The sequence below is a fragment of the Oryx dammah genome, unplaced genomic scaffold (genome assembly GCF_014754425.2).
Source record: "Oryx dammah isolate SB20612 unplaced genomic scaffold, SCBI_Odam_1.1 HiC_scaffold_5, whole genome shotgun sequence".
Lineage (NCBI taxonomy): Eukaryota > Metazoa > Chordata > Mammalia > Artiodactyla > Bovidae > Oryx > Oryx dammah.
Genome location: NW_024070189.1, coordinates 41,297,923 through 41,324,328, shown reverse-complemented (window position 1 = coordinate 41,324,328; position 26,406 = coordinate 41,297,923). Strand labels below are relative to the sequence as shown.

The 26,406-nt window shown below is 45.7% G+C and overlaps 1 protein-coding gene across 2 annotated transcripts in view; it reads left to right on the top strand.

The window, feature by feature from the left end:
• CYFIP2 (cytoplasmic FMR1 interacting protein 2) overlaps nt 1-26,406 on the top strand; it is a 135,398-nt gene that overhangs the window by 40,634 nt on the left and 68,358 nt on the right. Inside the window, exons 9-20 of one of the 2 annotated variants that reach the window (XM_040241440.1) lie at nt 701-805; nt 3,407-3,498; nt 5,270-5,387; nt 8,470-8,589; nt 9,083-9,208; nt 15,057-15,223; nt 15,973-16,120; nt 18,295-18,369; nt 19,273-19,426; nt 20,972-21,128; nt 21,635-21,731; nt 24,740-24,816. In XM_040241440.1, the coding sequence (XP_040097374.1) occupies nt 701-805; nt 3,407-3,498; nt 5,270-5,387; nt 8,470-8,589; nt 9,083-9,208; nt 15,057-15,223; nt 15,973-16,120; nt 18,295-18,369; nt 19,273-19,426; nt 20,972-21,128; nt 21,635-21,731; nt 24,740-24,816 (1,436 nt within the window). The remainder of the gene's footprint in view (nt 1-700; nt 806-3,406; nt 3,499-5,269; nt 5,388-8,469; nt 8,590-9,082; nt 9,209-15,056; nt 15,224-15,972; nt 16,121-18,294; nt 18,370-19,272; nt 19,427-20,971; nt 21,129-21,634; nt 21,732-24,739; nt 24,817-26,406) is intronic. The other variant, XM_040241439.1, reaches the window with a different exon arrangement.

The window sequence follows — 26,406 nt, the reverse complement described above, 5'->3', positions numbered from 1 at the left end:
TTGGCCAATCCAATATTATATGGACTGAAATGTTTAGAATCAGCCTGTCAACCTGCCTATAGGGCACTGTCAACAAAAGTGTGTTCTTTTTGTTAATGAAGTCACCAATGAGATTCCTTGGGAATCTTTGTTGTAGTTTCCTTGGGGAAAGGGGTGAATAGTTTCACATTCATTTACCATCTAGTGAGTATGCATCAAGTGGCCACAGTGTTTGCCAGGGCCTGGGGATGCAACAGCAGCACCACTAAGTCTTTCTCGAGGATCTAAGTGCATACACGTTGCTAGACCCCGCTTCAGATCCTATCTCTGCAGCTGTGTCTAACCTCTCTGTGTCTCCAGCTCCTCATCTGTAGAATAAAGTTATCATATAGAACTTGACTCATAAGATGGTGAGAATTAAGGATAATGTCTTCTAAATCCCTAAGCACAGACTCTGGCCCATGGGGAGGACTCAAGAAGTGGCCACCACAGTAATAAACAAAAGAGTCCTCTGCATGTCTTCACAGAAATCAAATTTCGGATTGAGATTAGTTCTATGTGTCCTTCTTTGTGACGACACATGGGGTTTTGTAATAGAATATGTCACCGCAGGGGGTGTGGGTGTGCACATGGCTACATCTGCTTTTTTTTTTTTTTTTGGTTTTTTGAAACGTTTCCAATGGATGTGACTGGCTTCTGTCTCTGCCTCTTCTCCTGCTAGGTAATGGGTTTCGGTCTGTACCTGATGGATGGGAATGTCAGTAACATTTACAAATTGGATGCCAAGAAGAGAATCAACCTCAGCAAAATTGATAAGTTCTTTAAGGTCAGCAACTGGGGCTGGGGCTGGGCAGTGGGCCAGGGGGCAGTCTCTCTGGGGAAAGGAATGAAATTAGGCAGCAAAGAGTGGTGCTTATTGATTGAACGGTGACTCTAAGGATCCCAAGAGGAGGAGGAAGATAGAGACAGGGGCCCTAGCTGCCTTGGGTAGAGGAATCTGCGCTATTGAAGGTGTGTGCCTCAGTCTCAGGACACAGCCAGAAGGCCTTGCAATGCTTTCCACACACTGATTTTACCCTTTCCTGAAACCCCTTGCCATCTAAAGAAAGAGGTGTGTCCCAGAAGACAGAGCCTGCTTTAATTTTCAGTATAAGTCAGAGCTCACAGTTGCAGGAGGATTAAAGAGTGGACGTTGCATTGATTCACGTTCACAAGCTCACAGACTCTCCTGGCCCACCAGAGGCCTGCTCCGCTCCCTGCCTCCAGAACGCCTTATGGGGTCCAGCCTGCTCTCAGTCCATCCAAGTGCCTCAGAGATTTCATCTTGTGGCCCCAAATCTTTAACAACAAACCTTGAGGTTTGCCTTTGAGGTTTTTGCAAAGGGATTTTCTACTTTGGAAGTCAGTTCCATATTGTCAGTGTGTCCTAGCATCAGGCACTTCAGGTGTGGAGTAGAGCCTCTGAGATCAGACATGGGAAAACCAAGCTTAAATTAAAAGTGGATCCCTTTGAAGATGTGGCTGGGCCTGGGTCTCACTGACTCTTGGAGGTTAGTGGGGAAGTAAGTCACCCAAGGGGCTTCCCAGATGGTGTTAGTGGTAAAGAACTCGCCTGCCAATGCAGGAGACGTAAAAGACACTGGTTTGATCCCTGGACAGGGAAGATCCCCTGAAGGAGGGCATAGCAACGCACTCCAGTATTGCTGCCTGGAGAATCCCATGGACAGAAGAGCCTGGTGAGCTACAGTCCATGGGGTCACAAAGAGTCAGACATGACTAAGTGACTTAGCGTACATGCACAAGTCACCAAAAGCATCCTAAGGCTTGGCTTGGCTTCTTTTTGAAGCTAAAACTTTCACTTTTCTCTAGGACTGCCCAAAATGAAAACTGGGCTTATCTGGGGGGAACTGGCAAAGTCCACCCCTGCCTTAAATCCACATAAATGAGTTGGGGGTGGAATTGAAGACCACAGTCTCACCTCACACAGACCTGGATTTTAGTCTCTCTCTTCCACGACATAACTGGGTGATGTTGGGAAAGTCACAGAGCTTCTCTGAAACTGAGTTCTCTAACCTGGAAAATAGGAATGCTAAGGGCGTCTACTTTATGGGGTTCCCTTGAGGATTCAATGAGTGACATAGGTGTCAGACCCCTGGGTTATAATCCTGGCCCCTTGGCTTCTAGCTGGTCTGACTTTGTGAAAAAAAAAAAAATCACTCTAGCTGAGTTGTCAAAGCTTCAATTTGTCCATCTTGTTAAATGGGAATAATAGTAGTACTGATCTCACTCAGCTATTCTATGGAGTGAGGTAACTGTTTCCTGTTTTGCTTAATAGACTATTTTTTAGAGCAGTTTTAGGCTTATAGCAAAATTGAGCAGAACGAACAGATATTTCCCATGTAACTCCTATCTCTACTCATACCCAACCTCCCCCGTTATCACAACTCACCAGCAGAGAAGGACATCTGTTTTAGTCCATAAATCTGCACTGTTAACACATCATTATCACCCAGATCCCATAGTGCGCAGTAGGGATAACTCATGGCATTGTGCATTCTGTAAGTTTTGACAAATGTATAATGACTGTATCTACCATTGTTGTTGTACTTTGTTGCTAAGTTGCGTCTGACTCTTTGTGACCCAGTGGACTATAGCCCACCCGGCTCCACTATCCTTGGGATTCTCCAGGCAGGAGTACTGGAGTGGGTTGCCATGCCCTCCTCCAGGGGATCTTCCCAACCCAGGGATGGAACCCAGGTCTCCCGTGTCTCCTGCACTGGCAGGCGCTTTCTTTACTGCTGAGCCACCAGGGAAGCCCCTGTATCTACCATTGTGCTATCATACAGAATAGTTCCACTGCCCTAAAAGTCTCTGCTTTTGAAGGACTTAGCACTGCAGTGCCTCATGAGTCAGAAGCAGACAGTGAATACCAGCCTCCGCACCATTAGTCCTCCTCTTCGGATGGGAGTCGTCTGCCCTCTAGTGCTGGGTGTTCAAGGTTTCAATTCACCTTGTGGAGTTTCTCAAGAAGGTCACTCCCAGCCAGTGGAATCCAGGCACTCACAGCTAGTCCAGAGTTTGAAACAGCGAGGAGCCTTTAATCCAAGGGAAATTAGAGCAGAGAAGACCCTGCCCTGGGAGGCAGGCCATCTGGTTCTCGTTCTTCATCTGTTCTGCCTGCTGGGTAACCTTGGACAAGTCTCTTTGCCTCTCTGGGCTCAGATGCTGGAACATAGAGATGGTTGGAGGCAGAGGAGGACTGTAGGCTGGCTAAGGCTCTTTGTGGTTCCCGGGTCACATGGTAACAACATCGGAGTCAGAACTAGGGGTCAGCCCAGAGGCACACATGGAGGCCTGGCCCTCCCAGTGGAAGGCAATGCCAGTCCCTCCCTCCGTGTCTCACAAGCTGTGTTTGCTTCCTTTGCAGCAGCTGCAGGTGGTGCCCCTTTTCGGCGACATGCAGATAGAGCTGGCCAGATACATTAAGACCAGTGCTCACTATGAAGAGAACAAGTCCAAGTGAGTGCCTGCCGTAATGTCTCTCGGCTCCCGCGAGGACGCCCAGCCCGGGCAGGGGGCCGAGGGGCCATTTCAGCCCCTCCCCTCTCCCCAGACCCTGGGCAGGTGGAGTCTGTCCATCACTGGCTCCTGACAGAGGGGAGCAGCGGATGGTGATCTGAGCCCTTTTGCACTCGCCCTTTGCTGCCAGGGTTCAGAAGCGCTCGGAGCACAGCCCCGCCCCTTCTCTGTCCCCGTGGTGGCCCATGCCACCTGCAGGGGGACAGCAAGAGTCCTCCTGCCCCCAAGCAGGGGGAGGAGTGCCGGCCCTCAGTGGTCAGATGGAGCGAGGTGGCCTTGTTCTTCCTCCCGCTGGTTCTCTCCTCAGGTCTTGTGTCCGTGCAGTAAGTATGCCGTGCAGGGTATGGTACTAACGGTTCCAGGTGTGAAGTGGGTCGATGGCCTCCTTCAAGGCTGCTTTAGAAACCATCCTCTAGGTCATCTGTGCTAAGATCCGGGGTGTCAGCACCTCATGGAAGTTTGGGGAACACTGGGCTACAGGCTTGGCTACCCCTTTGATCTCTGGTCTTGGTAAGGAGGTTTCTTCTGCCTACATTTCCAACAGAAGGGGACAAACCATGTTTTCATCAGGGATGAGGGTATTAAAGCCTTAAAAATACGTAAATGCAGAGTCCTTGAAGTCCACCAGCTTTGAGCCACTGCAGATGAGTCTCACCAGGGAGAGCTTCGTAACCCAGTGGCTGCTGGTATGTGAGGAGGTCTTCCAGGAAAAGCGTGGAGTCCCGAATGCTGGGCTTATTTCCTTGAGAATTCTTAGCCACCTGAAGGTGGTTGGAGTGGTGATGTGCTCAGGGTGGGGGGCAGGGTCTTGAGTGATGTGTCCCCAACCCGCACAGGGAACTCAGGGTAAAGGTTGTGTCGAAGTATAGGCATGAGGAAGTGTCAGCATTCTCAGTATTCTCTGGAGCGCCCCTTCAGAGCTCCTTCTGAAATAGTGAATTCTCCCTAAACGTGTATCTGCCTTGCTTGGTGCGCATGCTTGGTCTGTCCACTGGGTCACCCGGCACCGGATGGCAGAAGACAGTGACCGGGGTTGTCTTTTGTTCTATTGGCAAAGGAGAATGCAGACTCTCATTCATTCATTTCTTCCCCAATTTAAGATGTTTTCTCAAAGATCAATTTTTCAAAAATTGAGGGAAGTGTTGAGGAGAAAGAAGAGAGAAAGAGGGAGAAGATGAGGGCAAGAGAGAGCAGTGCCTCTCAGGATGGCTGCGGCTTCCTCTCGGTGAAGAGCTTCCCTGTTCCCGGCTCGCTGTTGCAAAACAGACACAACCCCTTTAGGTTTTTCCAGTCCCGCCCAAAGGCCTTTGTCAATGGCAGCTTCAGCCACAGGACAAAGTGCTGCCAGGGTCAGTTGACAGATCTGGGAGGTCATCCACCTTGCTTTTTCTTAGCTTGGATTCCAGCCCTTTGTAGCCCTAGAGAGGCTGCAAGTCCCTCCCTGCTCATGTGACTGGTAAGTACTGTGGACACCCGTGGGATTGGGCCTAAGAAGAGGCCAGCCCCAAGTAGGAGGAGGAAAGTCTTTTCCATGCAGCCTGCATGCCTACGGTGGAATTTAGCAGGCACTGTTGCTGGTGGGTAGGACACCTCTTGGTTGTTCTCAGTGGAGCCAGTCATGTTAGCTGAGCACCATGACTAACTAGTGGATGGAAGGATCCTGCCCCTCCCAGGGCCAGGACCCACTTTGACCCCCTGATTTTCTGCCTAGGTGGACGTGCACCCAAAGCAGCATCAGCCCCCAGTACAATATCTGCGAGCAGATGGTTCAGATCCGTGACGACCACATCCGCTTCATCTCGGAACTCGCTCGCTACAGCAACAGTGAGGTGAGCTTGCTCTGGCTGGTGGGATGGAGGCCCATGTGGGACTAGGGTGAGAAGGGGTGAGGACCTCCAGAAAAGAAATGATCCTAGGGATCCTGAGGAGTGGATGAGTGAGGGAATACATTTGGATGCAGGAGGGCAGAATGGCCAAGAGCCAGGCAGAGCTGAGATTGATTCTGGTTCTGCTTCTGACCTTCACAAGTTATTCAGCATCCCTGAGCCTGTTTCCTCATCTGCAAAATGGAGCTAATAGTATCCAGAAAAGGTTCATTGAGAGGATTAAACACTGTGATGTTTGGGAAATGCATTGCACCTAGCAGGTAGTAACAGCTCAGTAATTGTTAGTTTGTATATGATCTAAACATATCCACCCTGGGTGGCAAGAGAAACAAAGTTCTGTACAATCATGCTCATAGCACCACCTAAATATTTTAAAACAATTATAAAAATCATTGTAATAAGCCAGAAAATACAATTAGGAACAGAAGAAGGTCATAAAAATCTCCTGTGGTTGCTATAATTACATTTTTACTGGCACTGGATTTTCCTTTTCTTCTTTTTTTAATTAGGGAAACACAGTTAGTGTACAAACCTCAGAAAAAATACAGATAGACAAAAGAAGGGAAAATCAGTCATGTAAAATTCTACCATCCAGAACCCACTATTATTAATATTTGGAGGTGTATATATATTATCCTTTGTGGCTTCCCTGATAGCTCAGTTGGTAAAGAATCCTCCTGCAATGCAGAAGACCACGGTTCGATTCCTGCGTCAGGAAGATCCTCTGGAGAAGGGATAGGCTACCCACTCCAGTATTCTTGGGCTTTCCTTGTGGCTCAGCTGGTAAAGAATCCACCTGCAATGTGAGAGACCTGGCTTCGATCCCTGGATTGGGAAGATCCCCTGGAGAAGGGAAAGGCTACCCACTCCAATATTCTGGCCTGGAGAATTCCATGGACTATCCATGGGGTCACAAAGAGGTGGACATGACTAAGCAACTTTCACTTTCACTTTCATATATCCTTCTAGAGCTCTTTCTGTGCAGACCTTGTAATGAATATATATGTTGGTTTAATAAGCACAGGTCTCCTGATTTCAATCCCTGTTTTACCTTTTGAAGCTCCAAGATGACTTTGCACTGCTCCATTTATGCTCACTGCCTCCACCATGTGGCTAGTAGCTGTAATTACTCTTTCCAAAACCCAAAGTAGGGAAATGTCTGATCACATCTGAAATGAGAGCAAATTCAAGCAGTATGGTCATTAAATGAGTGGCCCACATTCTTAGCAGGGCCCCTGGTGGACATGGATCACGGTCAAGCCCAGACCTTTGGCTTTCTTAACTATATATGCCAATGAATTGAGCATAAGCTAAGCTATGAGAATAATTTAAGTGCCAGGAAAGTGAAAGTAAAGTTGCTCAGTCATGCCATCTCTTGCGACCCCATGGACTGTAGCCTACCAGGCTCCTCTTTCCATGGGATTTTCCAGGCAATAGTACTGGAGTGGATTGCCATTTCCTTCTCCAAGGGATCTTCCCTACCCAGGGATTGAACCTGGGTCTCCCGCATTGCAGACAGACGCTTTACCATCTGAGCCACCAGGGAAATAGGTGCCAGGGACCCCATTCAATTCTTGTCCAGTTTTGGTATGATCTAAGAATGAGTCTGGCTCAGAAGTATTTTTAAAATTATACACATTATACATGTATATATACAGATCGTTCTTGGTATTCACAACAGTTATCTTCTATAAAGTGGCCATCAACATTGCATCAGCAAGTAATCGCTCCTCCAGAAAATACAGGGTTAGGTTTCTGTGAGCCTCTGGGCACAGTGTTTCTATCAGCTGATTTTTCATATATAGCCATGTTTTACATGTGTTTCTGTTTAAAGTCACCTTACGTAATATATATTGTTGATTTGTTAACATTAAGTCATACCTAACAGCACTATAATTCATGCTTGAACACAGTTTATCTAAAACACCTATTTTCAGGACTTCCCTGGTAGTATACTGGCTAAGACTCCACACTCTCAATGCAGGGGGCCTGAGTTCAATCCCTGATCAGGGAACTAGATCCCACATACCACAACTAAGAGTTTGCATGCCACAACCAAGACCTGATGAAGCCAAACAAATAAATAAATATTTTAAAAATAAAATACATATTTTCTCCATAAAGCACATCACAGTCTCCTTTTTTATAGAGGCACAGACAGAGAGTCAGCACTGTGTTTAGGGGGCATTTTAAATAGTGAAATCACCAGTAAAAAGTATAAGAAAGTGGAAAATGGGGCATTAAGTAGATCAAGAAGGAGACACTTGTTTACAGTGAGAGCTGAAACAAGAGGGCAGAGAGTTGTGTTGTTCAGCCTCAGCTGGGAACGTGATTCAGATGTTTTTGCCATTCTGCACACATCTGCAGATGACTGTGAAAGCACTGCAAGGATTGATCTTGAGGTTGTAAATAAATTTTAATAAACAGGGAAATTCACAAATGCAGAACCCACAAATAATGAGGACTGGCTTAATATGTATATGTGTATACACATGTCTGTGCATATGCAAATGCATGCGACTGTGGGATATATTACATGTTCAAATAGATGTTTGTCTTCACCAGTGCTTTTCAGCCAATGAGTCATTTGTAATTGGTTGTGAAGTCAACTAAGTGATCTCTAATTAACATTTTGGTATGAAACAATGGGCAATCAGAGGAGGTCTCAAGTATTCAGCACAAAGTTTCTTTGTGGAAAATGTTATTTCATGTCTGTATTGAATACCTCAGTCAGTATATAGTATACACTTCTGCTGTAAATCACAGACCCAAAAGTCTGAAAAGCCACTGCTCTGCAATTGACCGGAGTCATTGTGAGTGGGGCTCTGGCATCATACCACCTGAGTTTGAACCTTCAGTCATTTGCATGCCATGTGACCAACAAAGGACTTGTCTGAGCTTCAGTTTCTCAGTCAAGAGGTATAATAATAGCACCTCCCTCGCAGTATTCTTGGGGGGATCAGTGAAATACAGTGGAAAAGTGCCAGGTTCGTTGGCAGTGAAGGTGATGGTCGATGTTCCTCAGGTGGTGACGGGCTCCGGGCTGGACAGCCAGAAGTCAGATGAGGAGTACCGTGAGCTCTTTGACCTGGCCCTGCGGGGCCTGCAGCTCTTATCCAAGTGGAGCGCCCACGTCATGGAGGTGGTAGGTGTCCCAGGGAAGAGGGTCTGCCCCTCCTCAGCCCCCTCCACTCTGACCTCTGGTCTCTTGGAATCTGTCTGCCCCTGCCTCTCTGCAACACTTTTAAACAAGTTTATTGAGAGCCACCACACCATTCACCGATTTAAAATCTAAATCCATTAATTTTTAGTGTATTTCCAGTGCTATGCAGCTGCAGTCAAATTTAGAACAACCTAACCCACACCTGGTACAATCACACCCTGTTCCCTGTCTCTACAGCCTTAAGCCATCTCCTGTCTCTGTAGATTTCCCTATTTTTGTATGTTTCCTATAAATAGAATGGCCTCATACATGGTTATTTGTGTCAACTGCACGTTATCAAGGTCCATCCATTGTAGCCCAGATAAATACTTCATTTCCTTTCTTGACTGAGTGCTGCTCTGTTGTGTGGACTCTCCCGTTTTGGTTGATCCATTCACCCACTGATGGACATGGGGTCTCTCCTCTCTCTCCCCAGTACTCCTGGAAGCTGGTTCACCCCACAGACAAGTTCTGCAACAAGGACTGCCCGGGCACAGCCGAGGAGTACGAGCGAGCCACTCGCTACAACTACACCAGTGAAGAGAAGTTCGCCTTCGTCGAGGTGGGTGCTGACTCCCTGTGTCTCCTTGTCCCCCACTCGCTAGGTTGCTGCTCAGTGTTGGCCTGGGGCTTCCTGGAGGGGTGCCGGGCTGGGTGGCAGCCCTGGTCCTCACGTGCATGCACCTGCTCGCCCCTTTCTCCCACCCGGATTCATCTCTGTCCCTGGTTGTTATTCAGAAATGGTGAGAAACTCATTCTGGTCTTAAAAAATCCCAAAGAAAGTGTCACTCCATTGGAAACAAAAGAAGAGACAGACATATGGCCAAATGGGGTAGGAGAAATGCCCAGATGAGAGGCCAGAGAGCTACAGATTAAAGCTAAGATACAGAGTGCTGATCAGTCAGGATGGTACAGATCTAGAAGACTGGCAATGTCCGTTACTGGTTACAGTGGGATATAGATCTTCTCAGATACTTTGAGGGGCCAGTATGCATTTTACAGGCTTTCTCTGAGGACAATCTGATCATCTGTATTCAGATTTTTAATGTGCGTATCATTTGCCCAGAAGTTCTTCTGGGGAATATATCTCAGAAATAAGCCAACTGTGCCAATCAATACATATGTACACATTTATCACCATATTGTTTATAATGCCATAATATGTGAAACAACTGAAATGTCCTCCAATATGGACCAGATAAAGTAAATGAAGGTGCAGCTGTATTACTAAATATGATGCAGCCACTAAAATGGATGTACTGATATGAAAAGATATACAGAATATTGTTAAGTTTAAAAAAAAAAACGGTTAAAGAGCAGCAGGTAGAATGATGCCATTTCTGCTCAAATTAATATACTTTTGCACATTTGCTCAAAATGGAAGGACGTAAGTGTGTGTATTTATATATACCAAACCATCAACAGTAATTTCTGGAGACAGGATTCTTACTTCCTACCTTAGACTATATGATTTGTTTTTTTGTTTGATTACTGAAATATATTCTATGGGAGTGAAAGGGCACATTCATACTGGGTTGTGAGTGACAGCTAGTGTTTTTGTTGTTTCAGCTTTTTGACTATTATGAATAATGCTGATGCATACATTCATGTACAAGTACTTGTGTTGAAATATGTTTCATTTTCTTGGATCTATACCTAGAAGCAGAATTATTGGATCATGTGGTCACTCTTTGATTAAAAATTTGAGAAAATGCCAAGCTGTTTTCCAAAGCAGGTAGATCATTTTACATTTTCACCAGCAGTATGTGGCAGTTGTAATTTATATTGGGCTTGATCCCTGGATATGTAAGTCATATCCTTGTCATCACTTACTGTCTTTTTTAAAAAATAAATTTGTACTTTGAACCAAAGAACCTGAACTTTTAAAGAATTTTTTTTTTTTTTTTTTTGCTGGAGAAGATCTTTTACATAATTTTGACAATAGGCAGGGCTGTTAAAGAATTTTTTATAATTTTATTTATATACTTATTTTTGGCTGTACTGAGTCTTCATCAGGGCTTCCCTGGTAGCTCAGGTGGTTAAGAATCACCTGCAATGCAGAAGACCCCAGTTTGATTCCTGAGTCAGGAAGATCCCTGGAGAAGGGACAGGCTATCTACTCCAGTATTGCTGGGCTTCCCTGGTGGCTTCATGACTGCAGTTGCAGCAGTGATGCAGTTTCTCCAGTTGCAGCAAGTGAGGGCTGCACTAGTTGTGGTGCACAGACCTCTCCTTGCATTGGCTTCTCTTGCTGTGGAGCACAGGCTCTAGGGCAGGAGGGCTTCAGTCGTTGTGGCTTATAGGCTCAGTGGTTGCAGTTCTTAGGCTCTCAAGCACAGGCTCAATAGTTTAGGGGCACAGGCTTAGTTGCTCCTCGGTATGTGGGATCTTCCCAGACCAGGGATCAAACCTGTGTCTCCTACACTGGCAGGCAGATTCTTTACAACTGAGTTACCAGGGGAGCCCCACTTATTGTCTTTTTTATTTTAGCCATCCTAATTGGTGTGAAGTCATGTCTCATTGTGGTTGTGATTTGCATATCCCTAATAACTAATGGACAGGGAGGCCTGGCGTGCTGCAATTCATGGGGTCGTAAAGAGTCAGACACGACTGAGCGACTGAACTGAACTGAATAACTAATGATATTGAGCATCTCTCCATGTGATTATTGGCTGTCTATATAGCTTCTTTGGAGAACTATTTATTCAGATTCTTTGCCCATTTTCGTTTGGGTTATTTGTCTTTTTATTTTTGAGACATAGGAGTTTTTATATTTTCTGTATCAGAAAAGCTTATTAATCCACCATGATTTCCCGGAAAACAGAGCCTATTTTCCAAATTGCAACCAAATATCTGAGCCAAAATGAAAAAGAGGAAAAAAATTTCTGTTGTATCTTGTTTTCCAGAAATGATATATTTAAAATTATATCAATATTCAAGCATCCAAAAAAAAGAATTTTTATATATTCTGGATACAAGGCCCTTATCAGACATATAATTTGAAAAAAAAAAATTTCCTTGATTCTATGGATTGTCTTTTTACTTTCTAGTTGGAATCCTTTGAAGTACAAAAGTTTTTTTTATTTTGATGAAGTTCAATTTATTTTTTCTTTTGTCACTTATGCTTTTGATGTCAGATTGAAGGAACCATTGCCTAATCCAAGATCTCAAAGATTTACTCCTATTTTCCTTCTGAGATTTTTATACGTTCACTTCTTACATTTAGGTCTCTGATTCATTTTGAGTTAATTTTTGTATATTGTGTGAGTAGGGGTCCAAGTTCATTCTTTGCATGTGGATGTCCAGTTGTCCAAGCACCAGTTGCTGGAAAGAGTATTCTTTCTCCATTGGATTGTCTTGGTGCCCTGTCAAAAGTCAGTTGACTGTAAATGTACGGGATTATTTCTGGGCTTTCAGTTCTCTTCCATTTATATATATGCCAATTGCTCAGTCATGTGTGACTCTTTTGTGACCCCCATGGACTGTAGCCTGCCAGGCTCCTCTATCCATGGGACTCTTCAGGCAAGAGTACTGGAGTGGGTTGCCATTACTTCTCCCGGGAATCTTCCCAATCCAGGGATTGAACCCAGGTCTCCTGCATTGCAGGCAGATTCTTTACCATCTGAGCTATTAGGGAAGCCCGCATATACCAATGCCACACCATTTTGATTAGTATAGCTTTGTAGTACGTTTTGAAATCAAGAATTGTGAGTCTAACTTTATTCTTACTTTTTCCTCTGTAGAACTTTGTGGTCTCATCTCTTTATCACTATTTTTCTAAAGTTTCACTGTGAAGCATCGTGATGGGGGCCTTTTGTATTCATTGTTTGGGACAATGGCCTATTTATATCCATTGCTGTTTGGAAATACATGTTCTGTAGATCTGGGAAATTTTCTTGAATTTTAATTTTGGTAATTTCCTCCTGTTTTCTCTGTCCTGTCTTTCTGGGTTTTCTATCTGGCAGATGTTGGACACCCAGGATTTAGTGTCTAGTTTTCCTATCTTTTCTCTCTTATTGCACATCACTTATTTTTGTCTGCTTGATGGGATATTTCCTTAAATTCAGTTTATTTTGCCTATATTTTTAATGTTCAAAAGCTCCATCTTGATGTGTGAATGTTCCTTTTTTTTTTTTTTTATTGTATCCTGCCCTTGTATCATGAATGTGCTATCACTATGAGGAGATCATTGTTTTCTTAATCAGCTTTATTGAGATATAATTTACATTCAATAAACTGCATCCATTTAAAGTGTATAATTCAAAAAGTTTTGACATTTGTTCACACACCTGTGAAACCACAAACACAAGATACAGACTATTTCAATCTCACTTTAAGACTTCTTATGCCATCTGCAATCCATCCTTCCCTCTGTCCTTGGCCCTAGTCACATTTTTTGTCACCATAGATTTGTTTGCATTTTCTAGAATTTTATATTACTGGAATTATACAGAATGTATTTTGTGTGTGTGGCTTTTTTTACTCAGTGTAATAATTTTGAGGTTCATTCACATTGTTTTGTGTATCAGTAGTTTGCCTTTTCATTGCTGAGTATTTTTCCATTGTGTGACTATTCTATAATTTTTGTATCTATTCAACTATTGATAAACATTGGACCATTTTCAGCTTTGGGTCAATGTAACTAAAATTGCTTTAAATATTTGAGTGTAAGTCTTTGTGTAAACATAGGTTTTCATTTCTCTTGAAATGGTCATATTGGAGGTATATGTTTAACTTTTTAAGAAACTGCTGAACAGTTTCCTGAAGCAAGTATACCATTTTATATAAAATTTATATAAAATGCAAATATTTCTTCTAATTGGTGACTTTGCATTTTCATTTTCTTAGGATTGCCTTTTAAAGAGCAACTGTCTTTAATTTTGACAAAGCCCAACTTACCTATCATTCCATGGTTTGTAATTTTTTTGTGTTCCAGCTAAGAAATCTCTGCCTAGCCCATAGTTAAGATTTTCCCTTGGGTCTAACAGATCTGCATACTCTTCTGTGTTTGGAATTATTCTGAAACATCTTCATTATCTTGTCCTTCCTTTGTCTCTGTTCTCTAGTTTCATTGCCAGTCAGAAGCCTAGATTCTTTCATGACCTCCCAGTCCTTTAGAGCTTCCCTCTCATTATTTCTGCACCATAAAGGTTCTCTTCACCAAAACCGTTGCTGTTGGTTCTAGTGTAACGCCTTCCCTTCTGAGCTCTGTTCTTACCATTTCTCCTGCTGCAAATATTCTGTTTCTTCCTTTACACTTTAAAGGAAGATAAAGTCTTAGCATCAAAGCTCATTCATTCATGTATTCATTACATTTTCAATAGAACTCTCTTGAGGGCCACTAGGGACCCAAGCCCTGGGATGGGGCTTACACAGTCTGCGGAGCCTCACCTCTGCAGTGCTTACAGTCTGGTGCAGAGGGAGGGAATCAAATACGTCAGGATGGGTGTGGCGAGTGTGGCAGTTGTCAGGAGGCTCATTTGGCAAGGCTTTCCCCTTCTGAATTCTGAGCCAATCGAGAAGTTAGCACTTGAGGCTGATGGGGGCCGAAGGCTCAGGTTTGGTAAAGCTGGCCTAGAGAACATGGCTTTACTCAAGGCCACACCAAGCTTCCTGTTCCTCCCTCATCCTGTGAAACTTCCCACTGAGAAACAGGCAGAGCAGCTGCATAAATATCCACATCCCTTTCTTGGGCTGGGACAGGGATGATTATTGTAAGGACAGGACGGGCACCCAGAGGGGAGGACATGCCCCACAGGCAGATAGATCTCAAGTGAGCAGCAGCAAGGTCACAGTGATGATACACATGTTACAGTCACCTGACTCTCCACCTCTGCAGACAGATCAGTGAGTTAAGGGGCTAGTGAGGAGGCATCTGGAAGGGTAGAGTACTTTGCCCACAAGATTTCTACAGGAATTCTACTTTATGGATTCAAGCAGCAATTGGCCAAATTATTTCAAAAGCAAAGGTTGTGGAAATTCCATAAGAAATCTTATGGTTAAAGAAAAAAGAGTTCTATTTGATATTGTCTGTGGATACATGGTATGTGGAGAGGCCTCTAAAAGTCAGAGTGCTGCTCAAAACATGGTCCACAGACTGGCTGCTGATTGTCACTAGTCAGCAGCGAGACTGGGAGCCGGTGCCAGGATGAAAATTCGCTGAATGTGAAGCACAAGCCGTGTGGCTGACGTCTTCACTCTGTAGCAGGACTTCCTTGAAAGGGGAGCAGAGTGCTGACTTCTGTTCTGGTACACGTTTCCTCCCAGCCATGAGCTGGCATTCTCAGCATTGCTGGCTGGCCTCGTGCTTCTGGAAGTCTCCGCCAGCACCCTCCCTGAGACATGCCAAGGGTACCGGGTGGACGGGTGTGCTGAGGCCAGTGAGCTCACCTTGATCTGTGCCTGGCCAGGTGATCGCCATGATCAAAGGCCTGCAGGTGCTCATGGGCAGGATGGAGAGCGTCTTCAACCAGGCCATCAGGAACACCATCTACGCGGCCCTGCAGGACTTTGCCCAGGTGACCCTTCGCGAGCCCCTAAGGCAGGCGGTACGGAAGAAGAAGAACGTCCTCATCAGGTGAGTCTTCAGATGGCCTTTTTTAGGGCCATATCGAAAATCAGGGGTGCTGGGTGCAGGCCACGGAGAATGTTCCCGGCTCAGTCAGCTTCCAGGGACGTGTCTGAACACACAGACCCTTCCAATGAGTTCCAGCAAGTTCTAGGAGGCTCTTTTAGGAGATTGGACATTTGGGATAATTTATGTCCCCATCTCTAAGTTTGAAGCCCATATCATACTGTATAGTGTGAATTTACTTACTTACCTTCTCTGAACCTCCGTTTCCTTCATTTGTAAAACATGGGTAAGAACGATACCTACTCGATAGGCTTTCGGGATAATGCAGTGAGAGAATTCATGTATAAACCTAAGCACACCACAGCTTGGAGCGAGTATGCAACACATATAAACTATTATTAAAGTTTTAAATATGCAGAGAATGAAATGGGACTAATGAAACTGTTCTATAAGCAAAAAGAAGAAGAGCCATCCTGCTTCACTCAGCTTCTCTCACACTGTACGGGCTCTGAACCGAGTTCTCCGATAGCCGGTGGGCATCAGGATTGCTGGGGCACTTGTGAAATACAGACTTCCAGACTGCACCTCCGAGTCTGTGAAGCCAGAATCCCTGGGGAAGGGACCCTGGGATGAGCATGGTTCACAGCCACGTCAGGAGCTCTAAGGCACGTGATCCTGGACGCTGTGGACTCTAGATCCAAGCTTGCAGCACCTCCTTCTGATGGTCTGAATCCTGGTTCTTCCTTCCCTAGTGTTCTACAGGCGATTCGGAAAACCATCTGTGACTGGGAGGGGGGCCGTGAGCCCCCCAATGACCCGTGCTTGAAAGGGGAGAAGGACCCCAAGGGTGGATTTGACATCAAGGTGCCGCGGCGAGCCGTGGGTCCCTCCAGCACACAGGTAAGCGGCTCCAGGCACAGGCCAGTGTGCTGACTCAAAGGCCAGCCAGGCTACGGTAGGTCATCCTGGCTGGACCGTGGGGCAGTGGGCTCGGGAGTCCTCAGGCAGAAGGGGCAGGGCCAAGCAGCTGTTCTCGTCTTTTTCTGTGTTGTTTTGATGTAAGAGGGAGGACCACTAGCATAAGATTCAGGAGACCTGGATTCTAGTCCTACATACCTGTGTGACCTCGGGCACGTTATCCTGTCTCTTTGTGCCTCAGTTGTCTAATCTGGCAAAAGGGGGTAATACCAAAACTGGCTCTCCTAGCCCAGTGAAGTACAGGTTCCAAAGTATAGACGGTGTTTCACGTGGAACCTGTATGCATCTCTCTTGTCCCTTTTTAATGAACCCTGACCTCCCCTCTTCCTTCCCCTGTAGTGATGTCCTAGCTTAGAAATTCTGAAGTTTCTGCCTCTGATTTGCTGTATGTTCTTGGGCAAGTGCCTTGACCTTTCTGAGCTCTGGTTATCTTCTCTGTTAAATAAAAACTTTGGATAAGATCATGTTACTGACTAAACATCCCTTTTGTTATTCTCTGAACACACCCAAAATCACAAATTAAAAGTCTTTGACCCCTTAGAGAAAGTCTAATGATCAGAGATACTCAGAGTTGCTAACCAGAGCTTTTTGAACAAGAGGTTGTCTGTGGCTTATCCAAAGTAGTTGTAATCTAGGGGGAAAAAAGAGTAAAGAACCTTGGCACCTTAATTAAATCCTTGCCACCTACTTAAGGATAAATAATTTCTGGTAGGCTTTTTGAGGTACTGAAAAAGGCTAATGGACCCATTACAGCTTTTAAAAGTCTTACAGGGCCCACAGGCCCCAGGCTGGGAGCTCTTGCTTCACACAACCCTTATGTCTTATCCCTAAAGTCCCAAGTCCTTGAATCACCTGAAATAAGCCATCTAAGGCCCACCCCGACCCTTTTCGCTGTGTGTGTGTCTGTGTCTGGGTACGGGGATGGGGCAGGGAGGTGGGACCAGGGTGAGCTGGGATTGCAGCACCATCATTGCAGCTTCCCTCAGCCAGCAGGCCCCTTGCACTTATCTTGCCTGCTTGAGAGATGTGAAACTTCTCAAGGAAGCTTCTATAAACAGTTCTGTGTAAATGTCCAGAATGGCCTGGAGGGGCTGAGCAGGGCTTCTGGGTGTTTTTTCTAGGCAAGGCAAAAGAGAGAATGGAAAAGGAGGAGAGAGAGGCCAAGAAACAGAGAATGAGAGAGCAATGGGGGACAGGGAGGGAGAAAGGAATGCCTGTGTAATGTGAGATGGAGTGTCACCAACAGGCCCTTACCAATGCTCCCAGGTTCTGGTAGGGTGGCGAGAACACACCTGATGGACTCCTGGATGCTCAGCTTGGAATAGCCTTTAGAAACACGCTAGTCCCAAACTAGTTCCTCTCCCCATTTTGCAGATGGGGAAACTGAGGTCCAGAGAGGGAACGTGACTTGTCCAAGTCACAAGGTGAGTCTAGGTGGAGGTGGGACGAGAACCAGGTCTCCTGACTCCCACCCTGGGCTCTGTCAGGGCCCTGGGAGCACAGTAGATGTGGCATCTAGCAGAGCTGGGAGGTGACTGTTCTGGTGAATTAAATGGTCTGCTTAATAAAAGTAGGTGGGGAAAGCGTTTCCCCCTCTTGGACTTCAGATAGTTAGAATCCGGTACAAATCAGTCAGCATCTGCACAGATGGGATTAAAGAATCTTTTCTTGAAGGACTCCAAAGGCCATCATTAGAACAGGGCCTATCGAGTCTTAGGGATGGTCAGCCGTGCCCACCAACAGGGTTGCAGAGGGGGGACTATCTGATGACCCGCAGCTCCATAGTTCCTTTACCACAAAGGAGGGTGCTGTGCCAGGGGTGGCGTGCCACTCCTCTCTGTGGCCACGCTGCCCAGCCCAGCCCAGGCCAGGTGCTCGGTGGGTGAGGTGCTAGAGAAGACCAGAGGATGGACGTGGTGGCAGAGGGAGGTTGGAGTGTCTCAGAGGTGGTCGGCAGGTGGCCTCAAGCAGTCGTGGCGGCTTTCCCACCGTATACAATACCTCTTGCTTTTCTCTCTCTCTCTCTCTTCTCTCTCCCTCTTCCCTGTCTCTCCTGCCCTCCCATTCCCTCCTCTTCTCTCCCATCTATGTCTTAGGCCTGCCAGTGGTCCCCGCGGGCTTTGTTTCACCCCACTGGTGGCACACAGGGCCGAAGAGGCTGCCGATCCTTGGTATAACACCGCCTGGCTGGGTTGGTTGGGTACACTTCTCCAGGAGGCAGCAGGAATGGACTAGCCTGGCTCCTCACGGCCCCTTCCAGCCCTAAGACTCAAAGACACATGGTGTGGAAAGATCTAGATTAGCCCTTGCGCCCTTTGCACTTAAGGCCCTCTGTAAGCAGGAGTTAATTGTCTAGTAGGCCTCCTGTAAGTACTGACCTTCACCTGCTTTCCGCCTAGCACTTCGGCCGTGCCATGCTGCTGGCGCCCCCAGAGGGCACAGCACCATTGTCCCTCGGTAATGAAGATTGGAAACTTGAGGTGGTGGGGGGCTCGCTCTGACCCTACCTCATTTCACAGTTCCTCTAAATGTTAGAACTGAAAGGGACTGGTTGGAGAAAGCATCTGGTACAACCTCCTCATGTTGACAGATAAGAAAACTGAGGCCCAGAGTGGGACTTTGTGCCCAAGGTCACACAGCAAGTCAGTGGCACTGCGTAGCCCTGAACCTCCGGCTTTTGACTGTGAGTCCAGTGCTCTACCCCTGGTGCCACCATGGCTGTCCAGCAGAGCAGGGAGTGACTCCAGGGTGACGTGGAATGAGGTTCTCCTCTGATGCCCACGCCCTGGTCAAGCAGAGCAGGCAAGAACCTGGGCCTTGAAAGACCTGGAAACCACGGGAGGCCCCCGGCCCCAGGCAGAGCATCCTTCAGGGCTGGCCCGTCTCCTTCTTGAAGGTTATACATGCTAAGTTTACTTCTCCAACCCTAAACTGGTGCTTCCTTAAGACAGTGCTTATTAAGGGCAGATATCTACAGAAAAAAAAAAAAAAGACTAGAAATACAACACAAAGCAACCTTTTCCCCTGGATGGAGGGCCAGCCCCTGACCTTCCCGTCTTCCTTTCTTTTTCAAGCTGTACATGGTGCGGACCATGCTTGAATCTCTCATCGCGGACAAAAGCGGTTCCAAGAAGACCCTGCGGAGCAGCCTGGACGGACCCATCGTCCTGGCCATTGAAGATTTCCACAAGCAGTCCTTCTTCTTCACGCACCTACTCAACATCAGCGGTGAGCGGTGTGGGGTGGGGAGGGGAGGGCTCCCAGGAACCGGAGCAGCTCAGGCTGTCAGGCTGGGGTGGGGAGGGGAGGGCTCCCAGGAACCGGAGCAGCTCAGCAGTAAGCGTCCTGTGGGGTGGGGAGGGGAGGGCTCCCAGGAACTGGGGCAGCTCAGGCTGTCAGGCCAGAAGTTGCAGACATGGGATCAGCAACCCAAAGGGACATGTTTTGCCACCAAAGATAAAAGGCATACTTTCCAGCGGACTCTGAGAAAGGCCAGGCTCAGTCCAGCTCTTGTGAGTCAGTTGAATTTAGGAGATACTTGTGGCCAATTTTTTTGTGAAGTCTTTAGTAAAGGGGGACCACAAACAGGTGACACACAGATGCACCTAAGGACCAGGTCAGCTTTTTGCTTTTAAGCAGCATCTCTGAGCTGATTAATGCCCATTGCTCCTAGCAAAGGGGGCTCCCAAGCTGCACCCCATCCCGTGTTCCCCCCTCCACCGCTCCAGTGGGTGGGATGCATGTGCAGGTGGGATGAGGGGAAGGGAGAGTAGCATCCGAGGGTCCTGAAAGGGTGGCGTGTCTGTTGGTATTGAAAAGGGTGATCTAGGTAGAGAGCAGTCTTTGCTGTTGTTCAGTCACTCAGTCATGTCCAACTCGTTACGACCCCATGAACTGCAGCATACCAGGCTCCCCTGTCCTTCACTATCTCCGCAGTTTGTTCAAATCATGTCCATTGAGTCGGTGGTGCCATCCAATCATCTTGTCCTCCGTCACCCCTTTCTCCTCCTGCTTTCAATCTTTCCCTGCATCAGGATCTTTTCCAATGAGTCACTTTTTCGCATCAAGTGGACAAAGTATTGGAGCTTCAGCTTCAGCATCAGTCCTTCCAGTGAATATTCAAGGTTGATTTCCTTTTGGATTGACTGGTTTGATCTCCTTGCAGTCCAAGGGACTCTCAAGAGAGTAGTCTAGGAAGGGACTTTGAGGCCTCTGAGCAGCAGGGAATCCAGAATTATCACTAGCAGGGACCATGGGGCTGCAGTCCAGTCAGAAGCAGACACCTGTAGATCTGCCTTGACACAACAAAGACACTCTGACACTAAGATGTCATGTTTTCAGGAAGGCTTTGTAAAGACATGATGGAAATTGTAGCGGCATCTAAATCTCAGCCATCACTGCCCACCCACCAGCCTCCACACTGCTGGGTGAGCAAACACTGTCTTCTTTTTTTTTTTTTCTTGGCCACACCTCACAGTTTATGGGATTCTAGTTCCCCAGCCAGGGATTGAACCCATGCCCTCAACAGTGAAAGTAAAAAATCCTCACCACTGGACCACCAAGGAATTCCCCAAACACTTTCTTCTCAATAGATGTTAGGCTGGCCTTCAGGTCCAGGAGAGCAAGGTCTAGTAATGGAGTCGTATTCTTGAGTACCTGCTCTGTACCTAGTGCAATGAAAGAAGAATAAAAGATTTTTTTTAAAAAAAGGCAGAAGTAAGATCTTCTGGTGCTTCCGACATATAACCCAAGCTCTTTCCCTCATGCTTCCAGAAGCCCTGCAGCAGTGTTGTGACCTCTCCCAGCTCTGGTTCAGAGAATTCTTCCTGGAGTTGACCATGGGCCGGCGAATCCAGTTCCCCATCGAGATGTCCATGCCCTGGATTCTAACAGACCATATCTTGGAAACCAAAGAACCTTCCATGATGGAGTAAGAGGCAGGGTTGGGCCAGCAAGGAGGGTCCCAAGGTGCTGGTGGAGGGCAGTTCGCTAGCCATAGAACCCTGTTCTTTCCAGAACTTTCCAGATGAGGCGTGTGTCCCACCCAGTGTCAGGTCACCACCGCACGTGACTCAGCCTTGCAGAAAGGCCCAGAAGTCTACCATCCTGACTGCCTTTCCCTGGCTTTGTCAGCCTCATTCCAACCGCGTTGGTAAAATGATCATCTCTAAAAATCAGGACACTGATGTCCTTAATTTTAGTCCCAGGCTGATTTTTTTCAGGCCTCGCATCATGAACTTTGATCTCTGTGGGCAGACTGTAAAATAAGTCATTTCCTAAGTAGAGCCTGCGAACATCATAGCATGCTGAAAGCACCTCTTTCTCCTAACGCTGAATCTGTTCACCCAACCATGCATGTTTCCTGAGCAAGTTTAAGTCTGCCTGCCTTGAGAGAGATCATTAGTAAGCTACTGGCCATTGTTTTTCCTTCCTCAGGTATGTCCTCTACCCTTTGGATCTGTACAACGACAGCGCCTACTATGCTCTGACCAAGTTTAAAAAGCAGTTCCTGTATGATGAGATAGAAGCCGAGGCAAGTAACTGCTTTTCCTTTTGTTCCCACAGTCATGCTCCGAGAGTCTGGACTTCTCAGATCTCTAACCACGGGCCCAAAGTGGAGTGTCTGTCTGTTTGAGCTGTGATAACAAAATACCACCGACTGTGGGGCTTACAAATTACAGAAATGTATTTCTCACGGTTCAGGAGGCTAGAAGACTTAGGTCAGGGTAGCAGCAGAGTCAGGGAGGGCCCGCTTCTGGGTCCCAGACTTCTCGCTGTATCCTCATAGGGTGGCCAAGGCCAGGGACCTCTCTGGGGTCTCTTTTGTAAGAGCACTGATGCCGTTCATGAAGGTTCCATCCTCATGACCTCACCACTCCTAATTCCATCACATTTGGGGGTTAAGATTTCAGCACATGAATTTAGGGGGACACAAACATTCAGACCATAGTATGGGATATCAGTGACTCGCTTTGGAGACTGATCTTTATGAACATCGTGATGATCAAAAGGGGCCTGGTGGAAGGGGAGGATGGTCTTCCTTTTTCAGATGTTTAATAATCGCAAATGATAGAACTGCTTGGGTAAAATTAATTTTCTAATAGGTCCTTTACAGTTGGATTAACAACAACAGTAATACTACCAAGAATTCCCTGGTGGTCTAGTGCTTAAGACTGTGTTCTTCCACTGCGGGGAGTGTGGGTTTGATTCCCGGTCACAAAACTAATATCCTACCTGCCATGAGGCACAGCCAAAAAAAAGAAAACCAGTAATTCTACCTATCAGTTGTCATATTTATACCATTTGCCAGGTACAAAGTACTTTATGGATGTTTTAGATCATCTTTACAATGATTTAAAGAAGTGTGTTCTACTATCTAGTTTAGAGTATTCGAGTATCCTTGCCCCAATATCACACAGTTTACAGAGTTTCATTCTAGTACTGGTGGGACTGAAATAGCCATCTTCTCACGTGTGAAGCTGTTGAATTGTCGTTTAATGGCTTTATTTTTGTAATGGTCAGCAAAGGCTAGGATACACTGCAGTAACAAACAAACACAAATTCTTAGTAGTTTGAGACCAAAGTTTCATTTCTCTTTTATGGGTTGACTAGGAGTTCTGTGCCACAGAGTCTTTAATCTGGAACCCATCTGGGATATTCAGTAGTTGCCGTGGCAGGGAGGTGTGTCAGGTTGAATTTATACTCTGATACCTAAAGCTTCCAGCTGGAAGTGACACATGTCGTTGGTCAAAGCAAGTCACTTGGTTATGCTTGCTTTCAAAGAGGAGTGAGAAGGTGCAGGCCAGCAAGGAGCAGAAACAGATCAGCAGCACTAAGGACTACAAAATAGCTCAGTTTTGTCAACTGGAAATTGGAATGAGAGTCTCCACTCCAGTTGAGTATGTGGACTTATATAAACATAGAATTAGACCTATTGTCATTATAAGATTTTCAACAATAAGGTACAAATATAAGATATTCTTATTTATAAAGGACAGATGTGAATATTTTAAGATAAGCATTACTACCAAATTAGTTTGAAAGTTTACATATTTCAGAGAAAAGCTAGTAGAGATGCTGCTTTCTTTCTGAATCTTTCATTTGCTGTGGGAGTTGAGAACCTTGGTGGAGCCTAATGCAAATCTGTCCTCTTTGTCTTCTGAGCAGTACGCAAACTTGGGAAGAAAGGTTCCAGTAGACAAGTTAATTGATTGCATCTCAGCTTTGACAAGTCCATTTTCTGATAAGATTTTAGTTAATCATGTTCTCTAACAGGTTGAAAACAAACAAAAAAAAATCTAGTGTCCTATATACAAGTGATGTTTAAAAACTGAATGGAAAGAAAGCATACAGACCAGCCCTGGATAACACAGGTGGCCATGAAGCAGAAGTGTAAATTGTCCGCCTTTCTTTTCCGGTCCTCAGACTCTGTTTTGAACCTGGAAAGGCCTATGCATGGATACCCAAGCTCTGTCTCCCACCCCTGCCCTCAAACAATGGCCATTTGGTCAACCCTGGGCCCTAGGGGTGTATATGTCTGCAGTGCAGTCCACCCCCAGGGATGGACCCAGGGAAAAGAGCACACAGACCCTAGAAGGGGCTTGGGCTATTTGGGCAAGAATATTCAAAGCTGGTTCTAGAAGGGGAGCAGGAGTTGGACACCCTCACCTGGACCCTATGGATTCTTTGCCTGTAGGAGGCCCCCCGGGCACCGTTGAAACTCAAAGTCCAGGGCAGAGGGCTTGGTTACTCGCATATGTTGTTTTTATGTTCAAAATAGTATTTATGGTGTAAAATAAAAGATATGAAAGCTCTTCAGATAAAGAGCCTCATGGAGCTCAGAGTTTGGTGCTAAAAGGAAGGAAGATTAATCACCTAAATACATCCTGTTGCTACAAAGTTATCCCATTATTACCCTGCAACTACCACAGCCCATCTCTTTAACATCCCACCTTTGGCCATTCCCTGCTCTTGCCATCATTGGAGAATTTGGTTTCAATCCTCTGTGTCTGGTGTGAACTTTGTTCTCACCTGAGCATCACATTCTGCCACTGACGTGCCAAAACACTGAAAAGGCAAGATGGTCTCTTGCTCACCAAAGATATTTAAGCAAACTTTTTAAAAAGGAGGTTTTTAAATTTTTGATGACATCAACTTCTTTCTTTGCAAAGCAAGGTAAAATTAAAATGAAAGGAAAAGAAAAGAAAGTCTGTGAGGAAATGGGGAGACTGATATGTGTAATTACAGGATGTGGGCAGGTACCTTGTAACAGCCACGAGGTGGCCAGTGGGGAGGGCAATTTCTCAATAGCTTTTTGAATCTTGCCTTCTCTGTGCCTGGTTGAGGACCTTGAGAGCAAGGGACCAGACTTCCCAAACGCACTTGGCCACAGAATCTTCTTTTCTTTTTTCTTTCCTTCTGAGCATCTTGTTCCTTCTCACACTTTCAGGCAGTCCTACACCACTGCCCTCTTCAGTTGCTGAAGTTTCTCTAATAAAGTGGGACAGACACCAGTGACATTTCCTGCTTCCTCTTCACCAGGTGAACCTGTGTTTTGATCAGTTTGTCTACAAGCTGGCGGACCAGATCTTTGCCTACTACAAAGCCATGGCCGGCAGGTATGAGAGCTCAGCACTGTGGCCCCAAACCTTCCTAAGATAGCCACCTGGAAGGCAAGATCCTCTGTTGCAAAACCTCCCTTCTTCTTTAGCACCTAAGCAAATCTGAATGATTTCATTAGCCTGGATTGGGTGCTAGCAAATAGAAGAAAGAGAAATAGGCAGATATGGGTCTAGACCTTACAGAGCTTACAGTGTAGTGAGAAAAATAGACATTAATAAAAACTATGGAATGCACAGTGACAAGGGAGATTCCTGTGAAAGAAAATTTATTGGGAATATAAAACAGTTAAACCTGAACCGGTCTTTAGGGTGGGTAACTGGAAGGGCTATCCTGAGAAGGTAACATTTGAGTTCATATCTGAAGTGAATAGGAGTTGGTTGAGTTAAACTAGGTATAGAGTAGATTGGAAAACTGCAGGCAAAGCAAACCATTGTGCAAAGTCCCTTTGGCGAAAGCATAATATTAATAGCATGCATACCTCGTAGGGTTGTTGAAAGGTTTAATTAAAATTAGTACATGTAAATATCTCATTCACAGACCATAGAGGGGTGGGCTGTGTGGTAAAGCTGGGAAGGTAGGCAGGGCCCAGGCCCTGTAGTCTTATAGGCATTTATCCTAGGAGAAGTGGAACACCATGGGATGATTTCCAAAGTATGACAGTGACCTGATTTGATTTTTGTTTTTAGAAGTTTGATGTTTTAAAACATTAAAATGTAGGGAATGGGTTGGAGGTGAGCAAATATGGGAGCGTGAAGGTCAAACAGGAGACCAGGGAAGAAGTCTAGGTGTGTCAGTTCTCACAGGCTCATTGGTTTTGTCGGTATGGGCTGATTTAGACCCCTGAGATTTCCTGGGTTCAAGGAACCCATAATAGTACTGCCAGCAAAAACCTCTCTCTATATGTATATAGTTACATACATATATGTATCTATATATAGGGTAGTTCTCTTTTTTATTGGAAATCCAAATGTACAAACCAGAAATTTCAAGGATTGTTACATTTTTCAACAGTCAAAGACTTGCTTCGTTTTGCTTTCAACAACTTGAGTTTTTCTCTGATGTATTTCAGTCAAGAGTTGGTTTGGTGATGATTTAGTAGCTAAATCAAGTCTGACTCTCATGACCCCATCAACTATATAGCCCGCCAGGCCCTTCTGTCCATGGCATTTCCCAGGCAAGAAATCCCAAGATTTCCCAGTGGGTTGCCATTTCCTTCTCCAGGGGATCTTCCCAATCCAGGAATCGAGCCCACGTTTCCTGCACTGGCAGGCGGATTCTTTGCTGCTGAGCCACCAGGGCTCCCCAAGAGTTGGTGTGCAGGTACACAAGTGTCTGTTAGCACAGAGTGTGCATTAATGAAATAGATGACTGTTAATGATGGAAACTATAGAAAGCATATACTTAGGGTTTCAGGGAAGCATAGAGAATGCAGCCTTTCACAAAGGAATGACTTCACAAGGATCTGGATTGGATTGAATTGTATGTGGTCCTTCCAGAGAGGTGGGCTTCCAGTTTCTCCAAGATAATTCCAGTTATCTTCAAAATATGCTGGTCCATTGTCTGCGTAAGCAAACTCAGACTTGTCA